Genomic DNA, 20,502 nt, shown 5'->3' on the forward strand with positions numbered 1-20,502 from the left:
TGGAGGCCACACAGCACTTCCCCCCATCATCACAGTAACAATGGTCAGTGCCTCCCCAGCATTTAGCACGCGCCAGGCTCGGCTTAGACCCCTTGCACACACTGACTCCTTCCATGCACTGGTTTCTGCCCTATGGTGGAGGCGCTGTGATTATCCCTACTTAACAGATGAAGGAACTGAGACACAGGGAGGTTAACTAACTCGCCCAGCAGCACACAGGCAGCACATGGCAGAGCTGGGATTCAAAATCGGGCTGCCTGAGTCTGGAATGCATGCTCCGGTGACAATGCCACACCCACCTCAGCTCGAAGTCCCTCCTCTCCTTGCTATTTCCCACCTCCGGGCCTTTGCACCTGCTGCTTTCCCTGACCAGGCTGCTCTCCATCACCGGCTTGTCCCCCATTTCCTTTAAGTTTTGATTCCAATGTCACCTCCTTTTCAGCACTTTTTGCAAACATCTTTCCTGCCCTCCCTGCACCGACTATCCCCACCCCGACTCCCACTCCGTCTCTCTCCACAGCGAGTATGTCTAATACACTACGTTCTGTTGATTCATCTTGCTTATTGTCTGTCTCTCCTACTAGACTGCAGACTCCAGGAGGGCAGGGGTCCTTATTTTTGTCCAATGCTGTGTCCCCTGCACCTAAACCAGTGCTCAGAAGTCAGCATGTGTACAAAAACCTGTGTTGTGTGAACGAACATCAAATGGCAGAGCTCTGGAGCGTGTGAGGGATTTGATCTGACCCGGATCCTGCCTTCCTGACATTTGAACAAAGCCTGAGCTTGGTGTCCACCGGATGCTGATACACAAGAGGGCATTCCTCAAAAATAAATAAATTAATAAAGGGCTGGGGTCAGCGGGCCCCCTCCTCACCGCCCTGGAGACAAGAGCATGTGGGAGCACGGCTGGGACCAGTCTGAGGAGCACCTGCTCAGAGCAGACACAGAGCACAGAGCAGACACCGTGACCACACGACCCTGCTGCCCGAACCCTTCCCTCTCTCCTCCCCCCTTACCTGCAGCCCAGGCATTCCGGGAGGCCCTGGCGGTCCGGGAACACCCGGAGGACCCTGAGAGAGAGCAAAGAAAGAATCAGGGCCAGAGGAGAGCTGTGCCCCATCGCTGGGGGCAGCACTGGCAGGGCGGGCAAGCCACAGGGCGCCGGCAAACAAGAGGAGAGGCAGGGAGACAAGCGACACACCTGCGGGCCCGGCTGCCAGGAGCTGCCCATCCAAAGTCCCGGAGCACCCTGGGTGGGAGTGGGGGTCGCAAAAGAAGGGGAGAGGTTATAGGCAACGTCCACACCAAGCGCGGGGCTGCGTGGGGAGGCGGCTGGCTGGGGCGCAGAGCCCTGCGAGGCCCTTGCTGGAGAACAGCAGGCGAGGCCGAAGCCAGGCCGCTTCCCCTGGCTGGGGCACAGACTCTGAGCGCCACTCACCGGCATGCCAGAGAAGACGGGGTCGCCTCGGTGGGGGCAGGCACACTCCCCTGGCTCACCCTGAAGAGACAAGAGCCTCTGTGAGGGGAGGGCAGGAGTGGGCTGGGTCGGGGGGAGGCCTCTGGAAACCAATATCGGGAGGCCAAGTGTGCTCTCCAGAGAGGGGGGCCAGGGCTTACGTGCAGCATCTGCCGCTTCTGATGGCGCCCCAGGCAACCTGTTCAACCTCTCTGACCCTCAGCCTCCTTGTGGGTAACACTGAAATCATGATTCCAGACTGGATGCCTGCACACGAGGTCCCGCCACCCGGCAAGGACTCGGCAGAGCCCGGCTGCTGCTGTCACTATGGCTGTTAAGTTATGGCCTCGTGTGGCGGCCCAGGTGTTCTCACCTCATAGCCGCGGCTCCACCCTGCTGCAGGCTCGCACCTCTGGTCCAGCGGGGCTGCCAAGCCCTTCTCTCCCAGGCTCTCCTGTCTGTCCTCTCCCTGTCAGTCCTTCCTAACTCACTTCCTGCTTCATCCTCTGACTTCACCTCGCCCGCTTTGAAATTGCAGCTGCCACTGGGAGCGGGACCTTGTTCTCTGGCCTCCTGCTGTCCTAGTTTAGTCTTGGGCCAGCAACTAGAGGGGTAAGGGGTGCTGGGGGCCCCTGGAATCAGGGAGCAGGTGGATGGCACGGAGATCAGGATGCATCTCCGGCTCCCACCCTGTAAGCCAGGGCATCTCTGTGCACAGAGGTTTCCCTGTGGGCTGCAGGCACTGCTAATGCCCCCTGGGGATGGGTCTCAGGTCCCTGGGCCTGGGTCGTACCTTCTCTCCTCGAGATCCCTTCTCGCCCTGCAGGGAAGAAACATAAGGAGGTGAGTAGAGAGAGGTGCGGAGCAGGGCCAGCCACAGCTTCCTGCTGTCCCTTGGCACCGGACTCACCGGCATCCCTCTGACTCCTGGATGGCCCATCTGTCCTTGCTGCCCAGCTTGGCCCTGAAGGGAGAGAGCCCAGAGTCAGTGGGTGATGCTGGCCGGCAGGAGGGGACAGGACCAGCAGGCGCAGCACCAGGCTCCCCAGCGCCCACGTTCTAGAGGAGGCAACAGAGGCACAGCAGGCAATCAGAGAGGAGGAGGAGGAGGAGGACTGGCATTGCCTGAGCACCTGTGGGCCACGTGCCTGGCCAGGAACACAGGGCAGAGCCCCCACTCCCAGCCCTGCAGGATGGCATGGTTCTGCTTTTCAGGAAGCTCGAGGGGAGATCACAATAGACCCAACAGCATCACTGCACCCAGGCTAGCCAACCCCAGTATCTCCCTTTAGTGTGTGACGCACGTTCTCTCCATCACATGTCACCATGAGTGACTGGACTGTGTTTTTGTTTGTTTTTTTTTCCTGTTTTTTCAGTGCCATTTTTTAAAAAAAAAAAAAGTAAGAAAAGATTATTTATTTGAAAGCCAGAGTGACAGAGGGAAAGACACGGGGGAGAGAAAGAGAGAGAGAGAGATCTTATATCCCCTGGTTCACTCTTCAAATGGCCACAACAGCCAGGGCTGGGCCAGGCTGAAGCCAGGAGACTGGAGCTGCACACAGGGTCTCCCACAGTTGGGCCCTCTTCCGCTGCTTTCTCAGGTGCATTAGCTAGGAGCTGAGTTGGAAGTAGAGCAGCCGGGATTCAAACCAGGGCTCATAGAGGATGCTGGGCCACAGCGCCAGCCCTGGGACTATTTATTTTACAGACAAGGAACTGCAGACTCTGAGGAACTGTCCCTTGCTTGAGGTCACACATGTAGTGAGTGAGGGGCTAGGAGTGGGAGGCCTCCCGGGTGGGATTCAGCTTAAAGGGCGAGCTGGAAAGCACTCGTAGAAGGACCTGCAGCGTGGCAGAGGGGTGGGTTTGCACAAGCCACCTTCCCCTGGGACCCTCCACCTGCACACAGGGCCTCGGCATCGCTGCCTTTCCCTCCAGGGCCTCCTCGGGACAGGCAGAGGCCTGACTGTCCAGCTCTGCTGGGCCCACGGCAAGTCCTGTGCCCTCTGGGCTTTGGTGTACCCTTGGGAGGAATCCGTCAGCGATTCCCAAACTGGAACTAGAATTTCTCTAGGGATCCACAAAGACAGGAAAGCACACAGTTCACTGGGCTATTTTCAACATTACCAAAAGCCCAAGAAAAATTATACCTTTGCCCACGACCCAGCATGGCACAGCCTGGCTGAAAGGTAGCATTTCTTTGATTTAGGCTAAAATTATATCATCTTGCAAAATTCTAGTGGGTTCATGCGGAGCAGAAGCTGGCTATTATACAGGTCTTTGATGACTAAAACGAGAAAATGCATTTATTATTACTTAATCTAGGCAATTTGTTCAATAGACACATCTTTTAAACCTGACGCATTGTCTCAGGTCTTGCCACCTAGAATGTTCCCAGCCACGAAGAGAGTTCTCGCAGACAGCATGGATTTGGAGGGTCCCTAAGGGCCCCAGGATCTGAAGTCGGGGGCGGGCTTGGGGTCAGACAGGCCTGGGTGCAGGTTCTTGACTCCGCCCCTGTCATTCTCTCTTGAGTCTTCGGTGTCCTTATCTATGAACCAGGGACAATAATAGCCGTTTCCTTATGAGGAAGAAGTGACAGTCTGTGTTTAGGGCTTCGCACAGGGCCTCAGCACAGTCACTGCTCAAAAAATGCTGCCGATTAGGAGCAGGCATTTAGCCCAGAGGTTGAGACACTGGTGTCCCACACGGGAGTGCCTGGGTTCGATTCCTGGCTCCAGCTCCTGACTCCAGCCTCCTGCCAATGTACCTAAGTTTGTCCAGCCCGAAGTCCATGTTTTTTCCATTCTCTCTTTAGGATGTGATACAGGGTGGGAGGCAGTGGTGATGGCTCAGTAGTTGTGTTCCTGCTGTCCATGTGGGAGACCCGGATTGGGTTTCCAGCTCCCAGCTTTGGCCCTGGCTGATGTGGGCATTTGGGGAGTGAACCAGAGGGTGGGAGTTCTCTTTTTCTCCATCTGCGTCTCTGTGGGCCTCTTATAAAAGCAATGGTGCTCGTTATTACCATTCAAGCACTCCCTGCAAACAGTGTGCTCTTCCTTCTCAGGAGACTGGGCCTGCTGAGCCCGCTCTCCTCTTCCCATCCCCCACGCTGCTGGGAAAGGCTTGGTCAGCCCCTTGCCCCCTTCCCAGCAGCACGGTCCCTGGTCCCAGCGATGCCCCCAGCATAGCTCGCAGAGCGGACTCTTACCGGAGGGCCAGAGACACTGGCACCTGGAGGCCCCGCGGGCCCGGTGGCTCCTTTCACCCCTGGAGCTCCCTGGAGGAGAGAGGGTGACAAGACTGCAGGGACACAATTCGTAGCTGGCCACAGGCCCCGGGTGAGCTGCGCTCAGGCCTAGGGCAGGCCTCTGGCCGGCAGCTCTCAGCCCCCTGGGCCCCTGTACCCACTGCCAGAGCACCTGGAGGCAGAGGCTTACCTGGGCACCCGTCTCTCCAGTGGGGCCGGGTGGGCCCCGAGGTCCCGGAAGGCCCTGCAGAAGAAAGCACGGGCAGTTTTCCCTTATCCTAGAGCGGCCCCTCCGCCATCCACCTCTGCCGGGCCCAAGGCAGACGTACCTGAATGCCAGGCAAGCCCTGGGCTCCAGGCTCCCCCTGCAAGTGAGAAAGGGCACACTGGGGCATGGCACCCAGGCCAACCTGCCCCTCTGGCCCCAGCGGTCTTACCCCACTGCAGACCTGGTCCAGGGTGGGGTGTCTGCTCGCCCAACCTCACAAGGAGCACCCCAGGGAGACCCTGCACGTCAGAGAGCTGGAGGTCTAAGCCAAGACCCTGACAAAAGCAACAGCGGCCAGGGCTGCTGCTGACTCTGCTCCAAGAGCTGCAGCCGTTAGCCCCCGAGCCAGCCTGAGCCCTGCAGTCTGGGGCGATGGGAGTGAGCAGCTGTCTGATGGAAGTGGGGGTGGACAGGCAAAGGGAAGGCCGGAGACTCACCTGGGGCCCCTGTGCTCCTATTCCTGGAGGCCCTGGCTCGCCCTGGAGAGGCAGAGGCACAGTTTCTTGTAGATACACCCCTCACCCTCACCCGCCTCCCTCCTCTGTACCTGTCTCCATTTCCCCCCATCCCAGGTATCTCCCCACCCCCACACAGCTGTAGCCCACACATACCTGTGTGCCCTTCAGTCCTGGGGGCCCTGGAACTCCTGGCAGACCAGGCTGGCCCTAAAAGGCAGAGGGGATCCTTGGAATCCCCATGGGAGGCGGGGAACAAGGAAAAGGAGGCATAGTCCAGGCAGGGGAGGAGCAAGGCAGGCGGCCCGCACTCACCGCTTTGCCAGGCCGGCCCACGCCTTCTGGGCCCTGCTCTCCTTTGGGGCCCGGCCTCCCAGGCAGCCCCGCCACGCCGGTCAACGCTCCCTGCAGGCTGGGGCAGGCAGTGCAGCCGTCACCCTGGTCAGAGATGGGCACAGTCCGGGAGCCCATGAGCCAGGCCAGGGACAGGCACAGCAAAGGGGGTCCTTGTTCCGAGTGCTCCGCCCCTCTGCTGCCCACACCTCAGCCTGGCCGACCGCTGGCCTCTTCTGAGGCTCACAGCCCCACCTCACAAGCTCAGCCCTCCTCCCCACCCCACTGCCCTCATGCTTCTCGCACCACAAACTGCACCCCCCAACTGACCTTTTCTCCTTTCGGCCCTGCGGGGCCCCGCACCCCAGGTTCTCCTGACAGTCCCGGCTGCCCCACAGTGCCTGGCATTCCAGGGTCCCCAGGATTCCCGGCATCACCCTGTAAGGAGTGGGGTTCACCAGGGCCAGGGGTCACCCAGCTAGACACGGGCTGCCCCCACAGGACCCATAAACACAGTCCCTCCCTGGAGCTGGGGCCTGGGAAGGAGGCGGAGAGGGGTCACAGGCCAGTGAGGGCAGGCGGTGGGGAGGGCATCAGAGAGGAGGAGCCCCCACCCGACACGTCCCCCAAAGACCTCTCACCTTCTGCCCCTTCAGTCCACGCTCTCCAGCCTTGCCCTGAGGAGAAAACATTGCCAGCGCCCCTTCACTCATACTGGACACCCCAAAGTGCCCAGTGCAGACCAGAGTCCTGCTCACAGGCTCCTGGAGCAATCAGTGGAGGTTAAGAGAGGCGCCTGGACAAGTTACCTCCTCCGGCTCGCACCTCGGTTTGTTCACCTGTCAAATTGGAATTACGAGAACCACACAGGCCGGGACCCCCGGGGATCTTAGGCAACTGGAAAGCTCATGTGTGTGCAGTGGTGCCTGGCACAGGGTGCCCAGTATGTCCCAGCCCCTGCTGCTTTCAAAGCAGTAACAGTCATCAGAACCATGGTGGTGACCGCCATCATTTCTCCAGTGCCCGCTGTGTGCGGCTCTAGCATCGTACATGTCCTTGTGAAGCCTTACGGTCACGCCACTGACGGGACGCGGAGGTGCGGAGAATGAAAGCGAGGGGCTCAAGTCAAAGCTGGAGTAAGAGGCAGAGCTGGGATGGGAACCCAGGCCACCCAGTGCTAAATCAGTGTGCTCTCTGCCCATTCTGCCCACTGCATCCCAGAGTAAAGGACAGGGCGGCTCCTGCTGGAGGCAGACACTGACCCCTCCCCCTCCCCCCCTAGGGAGTCCAGAGACCCAGGTGGGCTCCCGCCTCTCCCCAGCCCTGTCTGCCTCTGCCTGCAGAGGCCCAGAACTCACCTGCTTTCCCGGCAGGCCAAAGCCTGGAGGCCCGGGGTCCCCCTTCTCTCCAGCAGGGCCGGGCAAGGCCACCATGCGGCCGACGCCATCCTGGGGCTTGGACAGGACTGGGCATGGCTCACAAGGCTCCCCCTGTGGAGCAAGGGCACCGGGCTAGGGCTCCCCAGCTCTGGGGCCCAAGGGCCAGGCTTGGGATCTGGGATTCTGACACAGGTAAGGGAGCAACTCGAGAGAGACTGGGGGAAAACAAGCATGAAACAGAGGTGGGGGCTGTCATAGGGGGTCTTGACTCCAGGGCCCAGGCACTGAGGAGCGGGGGGGGGGGGGGGAGCTGGAAGTAAGCAAGGTGTCTGTCTAGGAACTGTCCCCTCTCACCTTTGCCCCTTTGATGCCTGCTGGTCCTGCCGGCCCTGGTGGCCCCTGCATGATAAGAAGCCACATGTGATACCCAGCATCTGCTGGGGACCGGCCCAGGCCAATCCGCTCCCACCTGTCCTCCCCCAAGCGGCCATCATCCCAGACAACACTTACCGGACTGCCAGCTGGCCCCGCCTCCCCAAAATTACCCTGAGAGCAGAGCAGAGAAGGCGTGGTCAGATGAGAGGTGGGGTCTGGGTGCTAGGACATTCCTCAACCCAGAATTACAAGAGGAACCCCCTCCCCGGGACGTCTACAGGACATTCTCATTTCCTGGCTAGGGAAGCTAAGGCCCAGAGAGAGAAGAGCTCTTCCCCAAGGCCCCTGTGGCCAGCCAGGGGCTCAGATCCATGTTTCTGGCCCACGTCCACCTTCACAGACTCCCAGCCCCACGCTCACACTGCCCCGGCACCCGGAGTTCATTTGCGTTCACCCAACAGCCGGGTCCTTCACCTTCCTACACAGAGCGCTGGGCCAGGCAGCAGGTGCACGGCGACGACCAGCACTAGCTAAAACGCCTCGCGGGGCTTACACACTCAAAACACTGACTTCAAACAGCGAGGAAGCAAAGAAACCGAGGGAGGCGACAGAGTGAGTGGGCGGAGGCATTTCAGCCGGGGAGGCCTGGGAAATGTTAGCCGCGATTATCATCAGAAGGATGAGCCTGAGGTCGGCTGAGGAAAGAAGAGGAGGGGGCGGGGGAGAATGTTCTAGACGTTCCTAGTGGGGACCACAGGGACAGCATGAAGAGGTGGCAGCCGTCTTGACATGTTCCAGAACAGAAGGAGAGCCGGTGCCGCTAAAGCACAGTGGAGAAGAGGAGAGACGGAGCCAGACGGACCTGGAAAGGCAGAAGCCGGGTCATCAGTAACTACCCGAGGAAAAGTGGACTGTTGAAGGGCCGCAGTGGCCATGCAGGGCGAGAGAAGATGGCGGTGGGGGTGGAGAGAGCAGAGACCCTGGAGGGAGGAGTCGCTGGCCGAAGCGCCAGATCCTGGCTGGTGGGCTGACGGCAAGTGTGATATGGGGGAAGGCAGGAATCAAAGGCGATGTGGGGGTTGGGGCTGGGGTCCAGGAAACTGCATAGACGCCAGTCTCTGAGACGGAGAAGACTGGAAGGACGGCGGGCAGTGGGGAGAGGGTGCACAAGCCCCATCTGAGTATGCTTTGCCTCTCAGAGCTGGGCCTGAACACAGGTCTACTGCCCGCACCAGGGCACTGATTTGCCCACAGGGCCCTCATCCTCATCCAAGGAACACCGCATTGCAAGATCAATGTCCGCTGTCTCCAGTGGAGTCACAAACACAAACACCGCCACGGGCCCGGAGACGGAGTGACCCGGCCCAGTGATGAAGACACAGACTGGAGCCAGACTTCCCGGGCTCGGCTCCCAGTTCCACATCCAAACACTCGTGTGACTTTGAGCAATGCACTTGGCCTGTGTGTGCGGCTCTGTTCTCATCCGTAAAATGGGAACAAAGGAAGAGGCACTCCAGAGTGCATGGGGAGGATAAAACAAGTGAACACGTGGACAAGACTTGGAACAGGGCCCGGAGCATAATAAGCGATGAAGAAGGATTAAATGTTATTTTACTATAAGGTAGTCTTGAGTAAGCTTAATAGTTTTAGATGATCATTAAATTAAAAGTACAACACTAAGGAATTCTCTCGGAGAACGTGCGGGCTCTTGGAAATAAATTATTGGACTCCATCTGCAAAACACTGGTGAATTTATTTCACTGTGAATTTACAGTTCGGTGCCTTGTCGACATGGTCTCTATTCCTGCCAGGGCCACCCCACCCTGCCTCCCTGCTAAGAAGCCTGCCATCCCTGACCTCTGACCCAAGCCTCACCTTCTCTCCTTTCAGCCCCGCAGGCCCGGGAGCACCAGCTTTGCCCTGAGAAAAGAGTCAGGACAGAGTCACAGCCTCTCCCACCCCGGGCCCCACAAGGCCCCCCTGGGTCCCAGTGTCCAACCCGAAGGAGCAGGGCAACATCAGGATTTGGATTCTCACAGGCCCACGGGTAGCTGGACAGTTCCTTCTGTCTACACCGCCTGGGGCATCCCAGGGACTGGGACTGGGACAGAGAGAGGGCTGCAGGTGGACCAGGGTGTAGGCTTGGGACATCTCCCTCGTGGCCTCCCTCTGGGTCCCTGCCCTTGAAGAATCAGGAAGGCCACCAGTGTGACAAGGACGGGCTGTGCAGGGCTGGGAGGGGAGGAAGCGGTCACTCACCGGAAGGCCAGGCAAGCCGAGGCCTGGGGAGCTCACTTCTCTGAGGTGCTGGGCTTCTACAGGCGAGCCGCAGGACAAGCAGGGCTCCCCCTGCGGGAGGGACAGAAGGGATCAGAAAGGTTCCCGGGGAGGCAGAGGAGCAAAGCCAGGAACGGGGGCTCCCTCACCTTCTCTCCTTTGATGCCTTGGATGCCAGGGTCTCCCTGCAGGGAAAAAAGGTTTGTGGGCTGAAACTGGGCACATTGGGGCAGCCCAAACTCCCTGGCCATAGAGGAGGACAGCCCTGTTCCAACACCCCGGGGTCCCTCTGTGTTCAAGGCCAGCACCCCAGAGGTGGGGCTTACCAGCCCATGTAACAAAGGGGGTAGGGGAAGAGGCCGAGGTGACACCCACATCAGAGTGCCTGGGTTTGTGTCCCAACTCCTTTTCTGATTCCATCTTCCTGCTAATGAGCACCCAGGAGGCGATAGGCCCCTGACACCCACGGGGGAGACCTGGATGGATTCTCTGACCCCTGGCTTCGGGCTGGCCCAGCCCCAGCAGTTGCAGGCATTTGGGGACATGAACCAGAGGAAAGATCTCTCTGACTATCTCAGTCTCCCCGTCTTCGTATAACAAACAATCTAAGCTTCCCCAACGGGAAGTTCCTGTTACGTACCCGATCACCTTTCTGTCCGGCAGATCCCAGGCCCTCCTGAAAGAGAAGCCCTGTGAGGGAGTGGGGCAGGGAGCCCAGGCCAGGACCCCAACCCAGCCCTGCCCATACTTCCAGTCATACCCAGGCCCAGGGCACAGCCCCACTCACAATAAGAGCCGGCTCCACCCCAGCGTGCCCAAAAGGCATCCTGGAGTCTCCTGGAGAGCCGTGGGAGGTTGCCATGGAGACCTCGGGCAGCACTCTAGCCTGGCCCTGAGCTCTATGGTCCAGACCCCAGCCTGACCCTCTGTCTATAATCTCTGTGGCCAGGAGAACTCAGCCCCTCTGCCCCATTCCTCTTGATGGTTGTGCCCCCCACCAGGAGTTGTTTGGTTGACTTGTGGGGGTCCCTGGGCACTCACCCTGATTGGAGCTGGATCACCTGGTTCTCCCTTGGGCCCTGGTTTTCCAGGCAGCCCCACAAAGTTCTGGAAATCTTCAGGCAGCGTTGGGCACACTTCACAGGGCTCCCCCTAGCAGAAGGGGGACTGTGAGTGGACAGGTCGGGTGAGACCCTGGGGAGGCGAGGAGCCTCTTGCCTGCAGCTGCCCTGGACCCTGGGTGTGCCAGTGCCTGCCCTCAGCACCAAAGTGGGCAGCAGGACACTGTAGATTCCTCCACTCGCGGGGAATCCCGGGCATTGCACAGCTCCCCTGCCAGAGCAGGCCCTAAGCCACTGTGTCGGGGGACAGACTGGGGTCTTGGGCTGAGAGTTGATGGAGTTGCCGCGTTCATAAACCACATATGTGGTACGGGCAGGATTTGACCCCAGCTAACCTCAAGCCGGGCTCTTTATTTGCTGATCACAGACATCGTCCCCGGGGATATGGAAGGAATGAGGAGTTCCCTGAGAAAGGCCCAGCACCCCTCCGTGAGCCCCACAGAGAGGGGCTCCCCTTCCCATCCCACTGGAGCCAACCAGGCCTGGGACTCACCTTCTGCCCCTTCGTCCCTGGCACCCCTGGCTTCCCCTGTGGGTGAAGAAGCAGAGGGCATTAGTGCCAGGACAGAGGGGCTGGGGGGCAGAGGGGCTGGGGGGCCGAGAGGGGCCTGAGGCCCAAGGTCATCTCTCTGGAGGCCTCAGGGGAACAGACGCAGGTTTGGTGGACAAGATCCCCACCCCCCACCAACCAGATGGAGCTTACTCACGGGTTTCCCGCCAGGGCCTTCCCTTCCTGGCACGCCGGGGCCGCCCTGGGGTCAGAAGGAAGGTGAAGGGGGAGGCTTGGGTGATGTGCCCGCCACCCTCCTCCACCCATCCTCTCTCTGGTGGGAGGGACAATCACCGCCACCCTTCCGCCCCTGTTTGATCCATTTGGTCGGTTAACTTTCCCTTCCTGCTGCCTGTCCTTCTCTGTGTCTAACCCGAGCCCCCTGGCTTGCAAAAAGACAGGAGGAAGTGCTGCCTGGGGGTGCCCCGTCCCTGGTGCAGCAGGTCAGAGGTTATCAGGGGAACCACAGACAGAGATGGTCACTCCCACGGCTCCCTGCTCGTCCAGGGCCCTCCAGGGAAGGCCACGTGGTCTGGACCAGCCTGGGCCTACCCAGCCCCCATCTTTCAAGCATGGGGACAGGGACGGCCCCCACCCTGGCCTGGCTGAGCCAACGCCGGCCTCTCCGCTGGGCCAGGCTTTGTCTGCTCTTCTCTTCTGCCAAGCAGAGAGCCCCTCTGTGCCCGCCCCGCACCTGTGCTCACCTTGTTCCCCTTAGGGCCTGGTGGGCCACCTGGATCCCCCTAAGGGCAGAAACGGGGTTAGAAAAGGTTGCCCAGGGACCTCTCCCTGTGGCCCGGCAAGCCCGTCTACCCCAACCACCCCACCCCACCCCTGCCTCCAGCCACAGCCCCCAAGACACAGCCTCTTCTGCCCAGCCCCAGCCAAAGACAAGAAGCGAGACAAGGGAGCACTCACCGGGGTTCCCGGCAGTCCTATCCCAGGCGGCCCAGGGAGGCCGGGGGGCCCGGGCTCTCCTGCCAGCCCCTCAGGCCCCACAAAGCCAGGGTCTCCCTGGTACAGACACAAGGGGGTGAGGTGAGAGCTGTGGCTCTGCCCTGCCCCTACGCTGCCCCCCACAGACCCACTGCTCACCTTCTGCCCTTTGGGCCCGATGACACAGATCTCTCCCGGTCGGCCCTGTGTGCAAGCAGGGAGGGGGTAAGAATGGCACCAAGGCCTGGCATCTCCCCCCTGGGGACAGGAAACTATCCCATGTGCCACTCTCACTGCCCCTCCCCAAGCCAGGCCACTTCCCGTGTCCCAGGACATCAGATGAGCTGGGGCGCTGAGGCTGGGGCTCAGGAGACCTGGGGTCCAGGTCCTGTTCTGCCCCCTCTTACTGCGCCTCCCAGGACTCAGCCCCTCCCCTCCCTGGCAAGCAGTGGTAGGGGATGGGTCCCCACAGTTTAATCCCGGCATAGAGCAGGGGCCCAGGCACCTACGTCTCGGCCCGGTTTTCCAGGCAGGCCCTTGATGCCTCCGTCCCCCTTCTCTCCTTTCTGACCCTGGGGAGGGAAGAGGCAGAGTGAGTGGGGCAGACGGAAGGGACTAGAAGAGCTGTGTCTGGGAGGGACAGCCACCTCCTAGACCCCTGGTCTCTGAATGGCTTTAGTCACCACAGCGGGATAGACAACCAGCCAAGCCACTCCGGGAGTCGGTGACACTTACAAACCTCTAGGTCTGGGGGGCACTGGGACAAGGCAGGATGACCAGGGGGAGTGGTGAGGGCAATGCCACTCTGCCACTGCCACTGCCAGCCCGGAAGACCTGGGACACTGGCCCTCCGCACGCCCACTGGGCTCACGGACCTCCACCCCTCCAAATCCAGGCCTGTACCTTCTGGCCTGTTGATCCTGGGGGTCCTGAGGGTCCCTGAGAGGAGGAGACATAAAGAAGGGGTGAGAAAGGAAGGCGAGGCTGGGCCAGCACCCTGCACCCCCGCCCTCTGCTTGGTGCACACTCACCATGGCTCCTGCCGCGCCCTTCTCTCCTTTTGGGCCTTCTGCACACTAAACAGGGAGACAGTGCTGAACGGGGCACAGGGGCACCCTGCGGGCTGCCGAGGGGCTGGCCCCCTACTGGCCCCAAAGCGCTGTCACCTGTCTTACCTGAAGCGGGGCGTCGGGGGAGACTCGAACACAGTCATTGCCCTGGGGGTAGAGAGCAAGGGTCAGGGGTGGGGCCTTCTGGGGACATCTCCTAGATCTGTTGTCCCACGTGCCCCTGGAAAATAGAGGCTTTGCATAGGAACCCCTAGGAAGACCCCGCCCTCATCCCAGCCCCCAGGGCACAGCTGGGAAGGGGCTGGCAGGAGCGGGGAAGAGCCAGGGCACTTACCCGTGCTCCTTTCTCTCCCTTGGGGCCTGATGGGCCAGGTGGGCCCTGCTCACCTTTCCCTCCCTTGGGGCCAGAGGGCCCAAGAGTGACCTGAGGGGACAGAGGAGAGCACATCACACCTCAGGCAGGGAGAGGAAACCAGGGCAAGCAGTTCAGCCAGTGTGGCACAGCACGGTGGCAGGACCGCCAACCTGAATCCCAGCCCCTGCTCTGCGACTCTATTCCGAAGGCAGTGAAACTTGCCAAGGTCTCCAGTCTACTTTCTCTAATCTGCCTGGTTTTAGCTAGCTCCCTCCTCCCCACACTCCCTTCCTATTGCTAGGATAACATGGCTGCTCGGTTGCCATGGTAACCCCTTACCTCTGGGGACCATCAGATGCCCTACCAGATTTGGGCTGGATCAAGAGGGACAGGTAGCAGAGGGGGTACTTCCTGATGTACCCCAAAGTTAAGGGCGAGAGAAGCGCCTAGGTCGTGGGAAAGTGGTGACTCACGCTGCCCACGGAAGAGGTAGTGCCAGCTGGGTGCCAGCTGGGCTCTCACTAGGTCCCTCTCCATTGTCTTTCTGGACCCTAAGAGGGAGCCTGAGCCTGGTCCAACTGGTGAGGGACAGGAGAGGAGTCTGCTCAGGTCCTGTGTCCACTTGGCCGCGGGGGCTGGTGCTGGGCTGTGTGACCCCCGCCCCACCCTCCCTGCTCTCCAGGCCTGCAAGATGACTTTCGAGGCTGTTCCAGCGTAGCAGACTCAGATCGCATAGGAGTGCAAAGCTGCGATCAGCAACCGAGGGCCTGACCCCACCAGCTGCCCCCTGTGCCCAGCCCACCCTGGGGCCCGTGCATTGCTGGATCACAGGACTTGGGGAGGTGGGTGTGGGGGCAGGCTTAGCTCTGGGAGATGGGCAGAGAGGGAATAGAAATGCACAAAGACCCGCTTGTCCTCAACCAGGAAGCTGCCCAGCCAACTCCAGGCAACACCCACTCACCCACTCCCAGCCCTTGCCCACCCCACCCGGCCCATGCTCCATTCACTCACATTGCTCTCTCCAGTACCCTTGTCACAGGGTGGGCACTGAAAGGCAAGAATAGTCCTGGAGGTCAATTCTGAGCCCCCAGGACCCTTCCTCCACCCCCATCCCCACCCAACACATGCACACATGTAGGCACACATGCACACACATGCACGCCCCAAGCCTAAGAACATCACACTTCTCCTGGGTGGAAACTGAGAGCAACATGGAGACGGGCATCCTGGAAACCACACCTCACCCTTCACTTCCCACCAACCCCGATCCACAGCCATTTCTTCAGACCAGGAAATGGAAGCCCAGCCAAGACTAGCAGGTAAGACCCAGAATTAGGGGACCCGTGGCCAAGGCCTCCACGATGCCAATGGCTGTTTGCTGCCAACTCAGCGATAGTGTCCCCAGGGCTACCTCCTGCACCCCAAGGAGAGGCAGTAGGCAGGCAGGGCCCAGGTGTAGGCCCCAAGAAAGACCAGGAGCTGTGTAGTCATCCGGCAGCCCCATGCCCAGCCTCTGTGCCTCGAAGCCTTGTCCAAAGGCCTTTGCCAATCCAAATGCCTGCTCACCTCGTCGGCTGCTGTCTCCCGATGGACCTGGGAAGCAGGGAGGGGCATGGAACTCAGGGACCAAACTCTGCTGCCAACATCCCCTGCCCAAGAACCAGGCGTGGGCGTGCTAGAGAGCGCCTGCCCCATCCGCCCGCCCTCTCAGGGCTGGCACCTACAAATCCTAAGCTCTGTCCAGGAGTGGGGCCCGGCAGGAGGAGAGTGGGGGTGGAGTGTCTCCTCCAGGGGTTTACAGAGGGCACACAGGGCAGACTGAGGGCACCGCATGCCCCTCCCCGCCCACCACCTCTACCTTTGTTCCCCTGTCTGCCTTCGGGCTGATTCTTCCCGTCAGCTGGGCATCCACCTAGGCAGAGGAAGCAGAGGAAAACTCCTGGGCAGGGAGCAGTTCTGGGGCCCATGCTGGCACCCAGGTGGAGGCAAGGACCCCAGGAACACCCTCAACTGGAATCTGGCACCTCCTAGGACATCAAGGGCCTGCCCAGACCCCGGAGGCCTCCCTCACCGGCGCCCCTTCTCTTTCCCCACCCACGTGATGTCGGAGAAAACAAGACCATGAATCAATGGGCTCCTGTGTTCTGGCGGCCAAGGCCAGGCATGATGCCCAGGAGGGCAGGGACACTTCCCAGCCAGGGGGCGGGGCTAAGGGAGGAACTGGGCTTCCCTGCCACCTCCAAAGAACCTAGGAGGGCAGCTGGCCATGGTGCTGGGCAGAGAAACAGCCTGGCATTGACCAGGACTGCATTCTGGAGAAGGAGCCAGCCCTGGGGGAAGCAGTGGGACCTGGCCTCTGACCCCAGGATGTCCTGTCTCGGAGAACCTGCATTGGGGAGCAAGCCTGGTCCTGTCTTCATCAGAATTTTCTGGGTGGCACTGGTGACGGTCTGGGCCTAACTCTCAATGCCAGCAGTGGGTGGGCACAGGGTCACTCACTGGGCTGTGTCTCAGCCTTCCTGAGTCTTTTGGGATGGTATGCAAAGAGGTGGGGCTTCCTGTGCCCTTCCTGCCCTGGGCACATGGCCACCTGACCCTGGTGGCCGACCTCACAGCCAGGTCAGGGGGAGGGGCAGTCTCTCCTGTGCCCACCTGTGCCCCCGTCTGCCGGCCCTGCTCACCTACCTTGCTGTTCTGAGGCTCCTCAAGGCAGAAGCAGCGTGTGTAGACCTTGCCTTCTGTCTGCGGATTGATCTCGATGAGCTCATTATTCTGGGTGTCCCGACGGGTCTTGGTTGTCTCTGGGGGGCACTGGTGTAGGGGAAGGGCAGGGGTCAGACTTGCCCCAAGACTCCCAGACACTCACTCCCAGACCCCCAAGGCCAGCACAGTGCGCCTGGGCAGTGCCTCGAGCCCCATCAGCTGTGCCAGGGCCGAGCCACTCACCCCTCCAGGGAGGATCTCACAGCAGCCCTCCTCCAGCACAAGCTCCGGGTCACAGTAGATGTGCGCCTGCTGAAGGTCAAACTGCAGGGGACAACACAAGTCACTTTCACATGCTCAAACAGCTCTGTGCCTGGGCCTCCAGGGAGGCAGAGACGTCCCTGCAGGGTTGGACCCGCGGCGCTTCCAGTCTGCCTGGGAGACTCTCAGGGATAGAGCTGTTGGGGCCAGCATGTGGAGTAGCAGGTAAAGCCACCATCCCATGCGGACACCAGTTCAAGTCCTGGCTGCTCTACTTCCTATCCAGCTCCCTGCTGGTGCGCCTAGGAAAGCAACAGCAGATGGCCCAAGTCCTTGGGCCCCTGCACCCACGTGGGAGATGCTGATGAAGCTCCTAGTTTCTGCCTTTGGCCTGGCCCAGTCCTGGCCGTTGCAGCTATGTAGGGAGTAAACCAGCAGATGGAAGATCTTTCTTCTCTCTTTTCCTCTCTCTTTCTCCCCCCCCCCCATAACTCTGCCTTTCAAGTTAATAAGTAAATTTTTTTTCAAAGAAAGGACTATAGCTGTCACCAAACACACATGCAGGGAGAGGGAGAGGAGGCCCAGAGGAGCAAGGAGGGAGCGGAGAGTCCACGCAGGCTGGGCCTGGAGGGGCCAGTAACTATTCTACAGATGACAACACAAGGAAAGTGGTCCAGGCGGAGGTAGCAGCGGAGGCAGGGGCATGGGGTGTGGAAGCACCAGGATGACGGGGGGTGGGGGGGGGGCTTGACCAGGGATGAAAGGAGAGACATAAAGGAAGAGGACACACACAGTTCATGAAGGACCTTGAATGCCGGGTTAGCACATTTAGGCTGGGTCTGGAGGCCAGTGGGGAGCTAAGGAGGATTCTGAGCAAGGGGAGGGTCTAGTGACATGCAGACTCCAGGGGTGCGAGCAGAGGGCAGGGCCCAGCCTCGACTCACCGAGACGGGCTTGCCCTGCTCAGCGTCTAAACCCAGGAACACGTGGCCCAGCGGCCGCACAGGTCGCCAGGGTCCCAGGGGCTGGGAGGAGGCGGAGACACAGTCCACATGCACGGAGGCCACGCGTCCAGCCACGCTCAGCATCAGCTTGTGCCAGCGCAGGTCAAAGAGCTGGGGCACTGGGAAGATGCAGGACACAAAGTCGCCATCTTGGCCCTGGGCCCGGAGCTCCAGGCTCTGCTCTTGGCTGTTGACTTCCAGGGAAATCTGCATGGGATTGGGAAAGAGGAAAGAGAGGATTCAGAGCTCCAGGGCTCCAAACTCAAAGGCCTTGGAGCTCAGTGCTCGGGAGGGGACATGTAGACTCAGCGAAGAAAGCTGGCTGGGCTCAGGTGTTGATGGGTTGGGGATGGAGCAGGGAGGCCTCAGAAATCACAGCTGGGAAAGAAGTCGGGCGTGGGGCTCACCTGGGGGTACCCATCTCCATCGGTCACTTGAAACAAGTACCACGTGCTCTGGGGAGTGTGTTTCTTCAGCAGCAGGGTCAGCACCAGCGCAAACTCCTCCGGGAAGCCCCGAGGGAACACTCGGCTGGGGATGGAGCAGAGAAGGCGCTGTGAGGCTCGGGTGTGAGGGTCCCCACTGCTGCCCACCTGGGCTCTCCATCTAGGGAGCCTGCCCCAGGCACACGCAGGTCAGACTTCTAGCCCCACAGGAGGGTGCTGCCAGAAGCTCACGGGACCTGGAGTGCAAAGGTAAGTTGATCTCAGTATCAACATTTTGAAATCCGTGCACCATTTTTCCATCAGAGGCCAGCCCCGTGAGCTTTCTGAGACCTCTCGGATCCACTCATTCATTCTCCACACGTTCATCAGGTGCCTGGCTGCTGGGGATCACAGTGGGGGAGATGCCTGCCCCCTTGGCGTGTCCAGGAGGATGGGGGTGGGGGTGGACCACACACCAAGAAGGCTCAGAATGACCGCTCTGCGCAACCTGCAAGGAACCAGACTCCCCGGAGGGGCTGACTGGGGGTGGGAGGCGGGGTGCTGAAGAAGACCAGAGCAGCAAGCAAGAATTGAAGCCTGAGACGTAAGCAGGGGCCGGACCACCAGGGGATGTGTGGGAGTTTGGACTTCACAGGGTGGACACACACAGACACACACACACACCCCTCTTGCCAGGTTCCTGCCCCCGTCCTGGAGTTCTCGGGGTGCCCTTAGGGTACAGGCCTGTCCCTGCCCCCAGTGTGAGCAGAGCGGGGGAGATCTGGGGGTGGGCCTGTCACGTGCCCTGTCTCTGAGCAGCCCGAAGGCCCAGGGGTAGGTATGAAATGCCCCGCAGACGGGGCTCCCAGCTGAGGCCCCACACCCATAGTCGCTGGGGAGGCTGACTTCAGCAGGGATCCCGGCCATCACCCCAGGGGCCTTTACCGTGTGGGCTGGGTCAGCGGGGCTGCCCCCAGCCGCAGGATGAGCGGCCCCTTAGGGTTGCGGATCTTCTTGATGGCGGACATCTTCAGGAGGCTGAGTCGGCGGATGAGGTTGAAGCCTTTAGGGGAGACGCCGGGTGCACAGCTCAGCTGAGCCGGTGAGCAGAGGGAGGGTGCAGACACCCAGGAAGAGGGGCCGGCAGGACAGACAGGTACTCACCGGTCACGTTGGCGGACGGATCGCTGCTGTGTTCCAACTTGAGGCCTTCTTGCTGAGAAGGTGGGCACTGCCCCCCTGGAAGGGAATTGGGAGCCAGGCATTAAGCAGGCTCCGGCCAAGGGAGCCGCACGGCTGGGCTCTTGGGAACCCTAGGGAGGAGCAAGTGCGCAGCGCCTTGTTGTGGACCTGTAGCCAGGACCTGCCTCAAGGCTGCTTGCATCACGTGCCTTCTGAATCCCAGCTGCCCCGGGAACCAAGGCAACCCCCACCCTCCACCCCAGCATATAGTCGGGAAGACTGAGGCCCAGAGACTGAGACCCTGGGCCAAGAAATGAGTCAACAGCCAAGCAGGATCAGAACTCGAGAAACTCAAATCTCCCAATGCTCCAAGGGGTCAGGCCAGCAAAGAATAAAAGATACCTTGGGCAGGCCTGGAGGGCCAAGCTGGGAGCTGCACGTGTGTGTGCGCGCGTGTTCTCGCCACCATGCCCACCCAGGGCAGGTGGGGAACCGCCAGGGTCATGCACGCTTTGTGTCGGGCATGTACAATGGCATGCGTGTGCCCACATGTGCATGAGTTATGGACAGCCATGCCATGAGGGGTGTCACATGCAGCTGGTCCACATGTCCTCAGCAACGGGTGGGTTCCCACGTCCCACAACCAAAGCAGACAAGCAGGCCAGATAGAAGCTAAGCCAATAGAATGGCTTTTCACCTAGGTCACCGTCTTGTGAGACATGAGATGGAGGGTCTGAGGAGACCCCAAGCTCAAGGGCACCACCAGGAGGAACTTGGGGCTCCAGGCAGGGTGTATTAAGGGAATAAGGGCTCCTAAAGAGGATGGTTGAATTCAGGTCTCCAAAGCCCTGAAGGGCCAGGTGGGCAGCCCCGGGCCTCCCTCTGCCTGGGACGGGCTGAGCAGAAGTATTGAGGGAGGTGCTGCGGCAGCAGGGACAGAGGGGGGACTTGGAAAGGCCATCCTAGCAATGCAGATGGGGATGAGACATCGAAGACTGCCCCTAGAAACTGGCGTTTCACTCGCTGGCAAGCCTGGCTGGCAGGAACCCTGGGTCCCTGGGCTCAGCGACCCCACTGCAGCCTCCCTCCCCCGGTCTGGCCA

The 20,502-nt window shown here is 60.5% G+C and overlaps 1 protein-coding gene across 6 annotated transcripts in view; it reads right to left on the reverse strand.

Moving 5' to 3' along the window:
- COL16A1 (collagen type XVI alpha 1 chain) overlaps positions 1 to 20,502 on the reverse strand; it is a 56,633-nt gene that overhangs the window by 22,860 nt on the left and 13,271 nt on the right. For 4 of the 6 annotated variants that reach the window (XM_062190840.1, XM_062190841.1, XM_062190842.1 and 1 more), the window contains exons 3-42: positions 19,383 to 19,457; positions 19,164 to 19,281; positions 18,201 to 18,324; positions 17,734 to 18,000; positions 16,772 to 16,852; positions 16,511 to 16,636; positions 15,684 to 15,737; positions 15,392 to 15,418; positions 14,837 to 14,872; positions 13,805 to 13,894; positions 13,576 to 13,617; positions 13,432 to 13,476; positions 13,304 to 13,339; positions 12,910 to 12,972; positions 12,560 to 12,604; positions 12,383 to 12,478; positions 12,169 to 12,207; positions 11,622 to 11,666; positions 11,408 to 11,443; positions 10,835 to 10,945; positions 10,434 to 10,469; positions 9,943 to 9,978; positions 9,776 to 9,865; positions 9,392 to 9,436; positions 7,652 to 7,687; positions 7,496 to 7,540; positions 7,121 to 7,252; positions 6,404 to 6,439; positions 6,093 to 6,200; positions 5,745 to 5,867; positions 5,586 to 5,639; positions 5,412 to 5,453; positions 5,036 to 5,071; positions 4,897 to 4,950; positions 4,668 to 4,736; positions 2,367 to 2,420; positions 2,250 to 2,276; positions 1,439 to 1,498; positions 1,202 to 1,249; positions 1,017 to 1,070 (exon numbers count right to left, since the gene is read on the reverse strand). In XM_062190840.1, the coding sequence (XP_062046824.1) occupies positions 1,017 to 1,070; positions 1,202 to 1,249; positions 1,439 to 1,498; positions 2,250 to 2,276; positions 2,367 to 2,420; positions 4,668 to 4,736; positions 4,897 to 4,950; positions 5,036 to 5,071; positions 5,412 to 5,453; positions 5,586 to 5,639; positions 5,745 to 5,867; positions 6,093 to 6,200; positions 6,404 to 6,439; positions 7,121 to 7,252; positions 7,496 to 7,540; positions 7,652 to 7,687; positions 9,392 to 9,436; positions 9,776 to 9,865; positions 9,943 to 9,978; positions 10,434 to 10,469; positions 10,835 to 10,945; positions 11,408 to 11,443; positions 11,622 to 11,666; positions 12,169 to 12,207; positions 12,383 to 12,478; positions 12,560 to 12,604; positions 12,910 to 12,972; positions 13,304 to 13,339; positions 13,432 to 13,476; positions 13,576 to 13,617; positions 13,805 to 13,894; positions 14,837 to 14,872; positions 15,392 to 15,418; positions 15,684 to 15,737; positions 16,511 to 16,636; positions 16,772 to 16,852; positions 17,734 to 18,000; positions 18,201 to 18,324; positions 19,164 to 19,281; positions 19,383 to 19,457 (2,741 nt within the window). The remainder of the gene's footprint in view (positions 1 to 1,016; positions 1,071 to 1,201; positions 1,250 to 1,438; positions 1,499 to 2,249; positions 2,277 to 2,366; positions 2,421 to 4,667; positions 4,737 to 4,896; positions 4,951 to 5,035; positions 5,072 to 5,411; positions 5,454 to 5,585; positions 5,640 to 5,744; positions 5,868 to 6,092; positions 6,201 to 6,403; positions 6,440 to 7,120; positions 7,253 to 7,495; positions 7,541 to 7,651; positions 7,688 to 9,391; positions 9,437 to 9,775; positions 9,866 to 9,942; positions 9,979 to 10,433; positions 10,470 to 10,834; positions 10,946 to 11,407; positions 11,444 to 11,621; positions 11,667 to 12,168; positions 12,208 to 12,382; positions 12,479 to 12,559; positions 12,605 to 12,909; positions 12,973 to 13,303; positions 13,340 to 13,431; positions 13,477 to 13,575; positions 13,618 to 13,804; positions 13,895 to 14,836; positions 14,873 to 15,391; positions 15,419 to 15,683; positions 15,738 to 16,510; positions 16,637 to 16,771; positions 16,853 to 17,733; positions 18,001 to 18,200; positions 18,325 to 19,163; positions 19,282 to 19,382; positions 19,458 to 20,502) is intronic. The other 2 variants (XM_062190845.1, XM_062190844.1) reach the window with 1 other exon arrangement.

The sequence above is a fragment of the Lepus europaeus genome, chromosome 5 (genome assembly GCF_033115175.1).
Source record: "Lepus europaeus isolate LE1 chromosome 5, mLepTim1.pri, whole genome shotgun sequence".
Lineage (NCBI taxonomy): Eukaryota > Metazoa > Chordata > Mammalia > Lagomorpha > Leporidae > Lepus > Lepus europaeus.